We start from the raw sequence: 4088 nt of genomic DNA on the forward strand, positions 1-4088 counted from the left end.
GGTTTTTGAACAAGTGAATGCCTGTCAATGCTCTGCCAATCAAACTGGCTGCATTGTCCGAGATGGTGTCAAGAATCTAAAGACTTGTTGGAGCTGCACTCATCCAGAGAATTGGGGAATATTCCATCACAATACTGAGGTGGGCCTTGCAGATGATGGGCAGGATTTCGGGAGATAGGAAGTATATGTTACTCCCCGCATTAACCAGCTCGTGTTGCTGCTGCATTTCTGCATTGTGTCCAGTTGAGTTTTTAATCATTAAAATCCGCACGAGGTAGACAGTGAGAGATTCGGTGAAGTTAACATAGCGTTAAAGGACATGCCACTTTTCTTGGTTCATGTTTCCTTCAACTGTGATTTGACCTGATCTTTAACACAACGCTTGCTAGTTTTCACTTTCTACCATGTTTTCTTCAACCGTTTGTCATCATTCTGCCCTCTGCAAGTATTATGAAAGTATCTCTCCACTTTTTCTCTTTTCCATCACACTTTCAAGTGTGCAAACATTTACTTCTTTCACCTCCATCCGCATCCCCATCTGTCTTCACTTCTGACCGTCTTTAAATTTACCTGTTGCGTACATTCTGGTGTATTTTGCTCACATTTCTATTATCTCAGATTTTGGCGCCAAGAATTAGTAACACTGAAACTTCAAAATCACCAGACTGAAACTCCCACTTTGTGCTGGTTTTAGTACACGCTCTCCATCTGTTTGTAACACTGTGCCTTCATTGCACAGAGATAGATTGCCGTGTCATTCAGTCTGACGTCTTTCACAGTCAGTGTACTGAGTTTGTAGCCTCCACTAATTGAAGCAGTGATCCTCTCGGGCTGATCATTTTCCCTTTTGGCCATCACCAGATGCTGGGGTGGCTGGTTCCGCACCTCTCTGTACCAATACATTGCGTTCGAAATACTGGCAACGGAGCAATTCATGAACACAATTCCCACTTCACGAACAACCATCCACGAAGGAAGTTGCGTTACATCGCCTTCTCCAGTCACATCCCTGGAAGTCAGAGTGGAAAACATCAGGAAGATTCTGCTAATTCGGAACATTATCAGATTGTAAGATCAGCAGCAAAAGCAATTGTCCACGGGGTTCTGTTGAGGAACTGGAGGTAACTGTTACATTTACACAAGTAAATATCGAGAACAATGCACGCTTGACGTCTAGCGCAGACTCGCTTTGCTGTCGGAGTTGCAGAAGCTAAGTCTTGGTGTTTGTTCCTGTAACAAGCCTCTGACAGTGAAAAGTGCTCACGGTCTGGAAGGTCATTCCTCCTTCAGCCGGCATCGTCAATATTTATCCCAGGTTCACACTGCCATCTAGTTGCATGAACAAATAATTGCGACATCCACATTCTCGCACCAATTACACTTCACGCGATACTACTCAATGAAAGCAGATATGTCTTCCTTCCCAGAAGAACACTGTGAGCAGATGAGAATCTGCATTTCAATTTCATTTGCCGCATCCAACGATTTCAGACAATGTTCCTCCTGCCTTGTCATCAAAGCTTTATTCCTCAAGGCAATTTTTGATTCATGAAGCAGTAGAATCGAAAGCTGCTTTTGCTGCATTTACTGGGTAGATATATTATAATCGCATTTATTTAACTTTACTTTATCTTATTGTAAAGGTAACTCCTATATCTATATCAGATGCACTGTAGTTTGTCAAGTCAATGCCTCATGGCCACATTGTTCTGGACAATTAGAGGAAGGTGTCATCATTGCTAGCCACTCCCATACAGGATTGCCAAATATTTTCAAAGGAAAGAAAACACAAATTGGTAAAGTCTCCAACACCTGAAAAGGAATGGTGTAAGAGCAGAAGTAAGTGACAACGTGAGATCCAAATCCTGATACGTTTACAGATGACACAAATATAAATGGTAAGTGTTGATAATAATTCAAAGAGTCCGTACGAAAACCAGGTTATCACCTGCTCCAGTGAGTGTGACTAATGCGTACTCTGATGAGATCTCTTGCAATTTTGCAGCTCCAAGAAATGAGTAATTTATGAATTAGTGCAATACCAAATCATGAATTTCCAGGAAACATTCCACAGATGATGGCATTGTGGCTCAGTTGTTCGGACTGCTGCCGACCAGCACCAAGCACTCAGGTTCTACTTCAGCTTCAGGTGTCAGTCTGCACATTTTCCCTGTGTCTGCGTCAGTTACCTGCCGGTGTTCTGGAATCCTCCTACAGTCCAAACGTGTAGCTGAATTAGCCACAGGCGATGCATGGAGAGTTTGGGTGTGTTTTTCTTCAGAGACTCGATGGTTCCAATAACCTGCTGCCATTCTGTCTGGATTCTGTGTTCAGAGTGCTAAAACGGTTTTTTTTTCAATTTGTGAGATGTGGGCGTCACTGGCTTGCCAGTATTTATTGCCCATTCCTAGTACGTGTTAAGGATTTTCTGGCGAGCTGCCGCCTTGAAATGCTGCAATCCACGTGCTGTCTGTGTACGCATAATACCATTGGGCAGGGATTTCCAGGATTTTCACTCAGCGACAGTGATGGAACGCTGATATATTTCCGCGTTAAGATGGTGATTGGCTTCGATGGGAACTTGAAAGTGGTAGTGTTCCCATACATCTCCTGGCCCAGGAAGTGTTTGTGGGTTTGGAAGGTAGTTTGGAACGATCGTTGGTAAAGCACTGCAGTGAAACTTGCAGGTCGTGCACACTGAATGGCGGTAGTGGAGGGAATGGAAGCCTGTGTGTGCTGTGCAAATCAAATGGACTGATTTTTTCTAGTTTGGTGTCAAGATTCTTGAGTAGAGCTGGGGCCGCGCACATTCAGGCAGGTGCCTTGTAATTGTGGGCATTCTTCGAGCAGTCTGACCTGCTCTTGTACCCAGTGTGTTTATGTGGTGAGTCCTGTTAAGTTATTTGTCATTAAATCTCCCAGGGTGTTGACACTGGGGCATCCAGTGTTGATAACATCACTTTAAAGGAAAATCTATCATATTTTCTTCATGCTTCCTTTTATTGTGATTGAAGCTGACCTTTAAACTGTGCGCATCATGCTTCATATTTTTCACTTGCTTCCAGTTCTTCTTCAACAGATTCCCAACATACTGCCCTCTGCAAGTATTATTAAAGTATCTCTATACTTTCTTTTTTCTCTATCAGTTTTCTGCTTTGCAAATATACACTTCCTTCACTCCCGTCCGTATATCCAATTGTCTTCACTGCTGACCATCTTTAACTTTATTTTGTTCGCATCTCCCATATCTAGGCTTTTGGGGCATAGAAATAATCACAAAGATACTTCAAAATGAACATACTGGAAGTCCCAATCTGTGCAGGTTTTAGTACACGCTGTCCATATGTTTGTGACACTGTGCCTTCATTGCACAAAGGTAGGTGGCGGTGTCATTAAGTCTGGTGCCTTTGACAGTCAGGGTACTGGTTTTGTAATCTCCACTGATTGAAGCGGTGATCCTCTTAGGCTGATCATTGTCTCTTTTAGCCATCACCAGATACTGGGGTGGCTGATCAGGGAGCTGTCTATACCAATGCACCTTGGTAGTTGTTCTGGGAAAAGAGCAATTCATGTACACAATGCCCATTTCACGAACAACCATCCACCAGGGGAGTTGCTTCACTTCACCTTCTCCAGTCACCACCGTGGCCATCAGACTGGAAAACATCAGGAGGATTCTGAAAATTTGGAACATTATCAAATTGCAAGAACAGTGGTGAAAGCAATTGTCCACATGTCTCTGGTGAGGGATCAGAGAGAAATGTTATTCTTAGAAGAGTACGTACCTGGAATAATGCATGCTTTACGTCTAACTCAGACCCGCCTTCTGTTAAAGTTGCAGAAGAAGTTGAGTCTTGGTTTTTGTTTCTGTAGTACACCTCTCATACTCACAGTTGCTCACACTGTCTGGAAGTCACTCCTTCTCCAGCTCTCATTTTCAATATTTACAGAGGCGCACTGCCCTCTAGTGTCCTATATACGTAATTGTGACATTCACTCATTATACTTCACTGGATACTGCTTAAAGAAAAAAAATCTGCCCTCCTTTCCGGTAGAACATGTGAACCAGTGAGATCCTGCATTTCAAA

General features: G+C 43.1%; 2 gene segments (V, D, J or C); both read right to left on the reverse strand.

Moving 5' to 3' along the window:
- Window positions 1–690: 690 nt before the first annotated feature.
- Window positions 691–1059, reverse strand: LOC140459959 (T cell receptor alpha variable 26-1-like). The segment is given in 1 exon segment: window positions 691–1059. A coding segment is annotated over 1 exon segment (369 nt).
- Window positions 1060–3325: 2266 nt separating this feature from the next.
- On the reverse strand, window positions 3326–3799 carry LOC140459960 (T cell receptor alpha variable 26-2-like). The segment is given in 2 exon segments: window positions 3326–3677; window positions 3786–3799. Coding segments are annotated over 2 exon segments (366 nt in total).
- Window positions 3800–4088: the final 289 nt, after the last annotated feature.

Source organism: Chiloscyllium punctatum, chromosome 36, assembly GCF_047496795.1.
Source record: "Chiloscyllium punctatum isolate Juve2018m chromosome 36, sChiPun1.3, whole genome shotgun sequence".
Classification (NCBI taxonomy): Eukaryota; Metazoa; Chordata; class Chondrichthyes; order Orectolobiformes; family Hemiscylliidae; genus Chiloscyllium; species Chiloscyllium punctatum.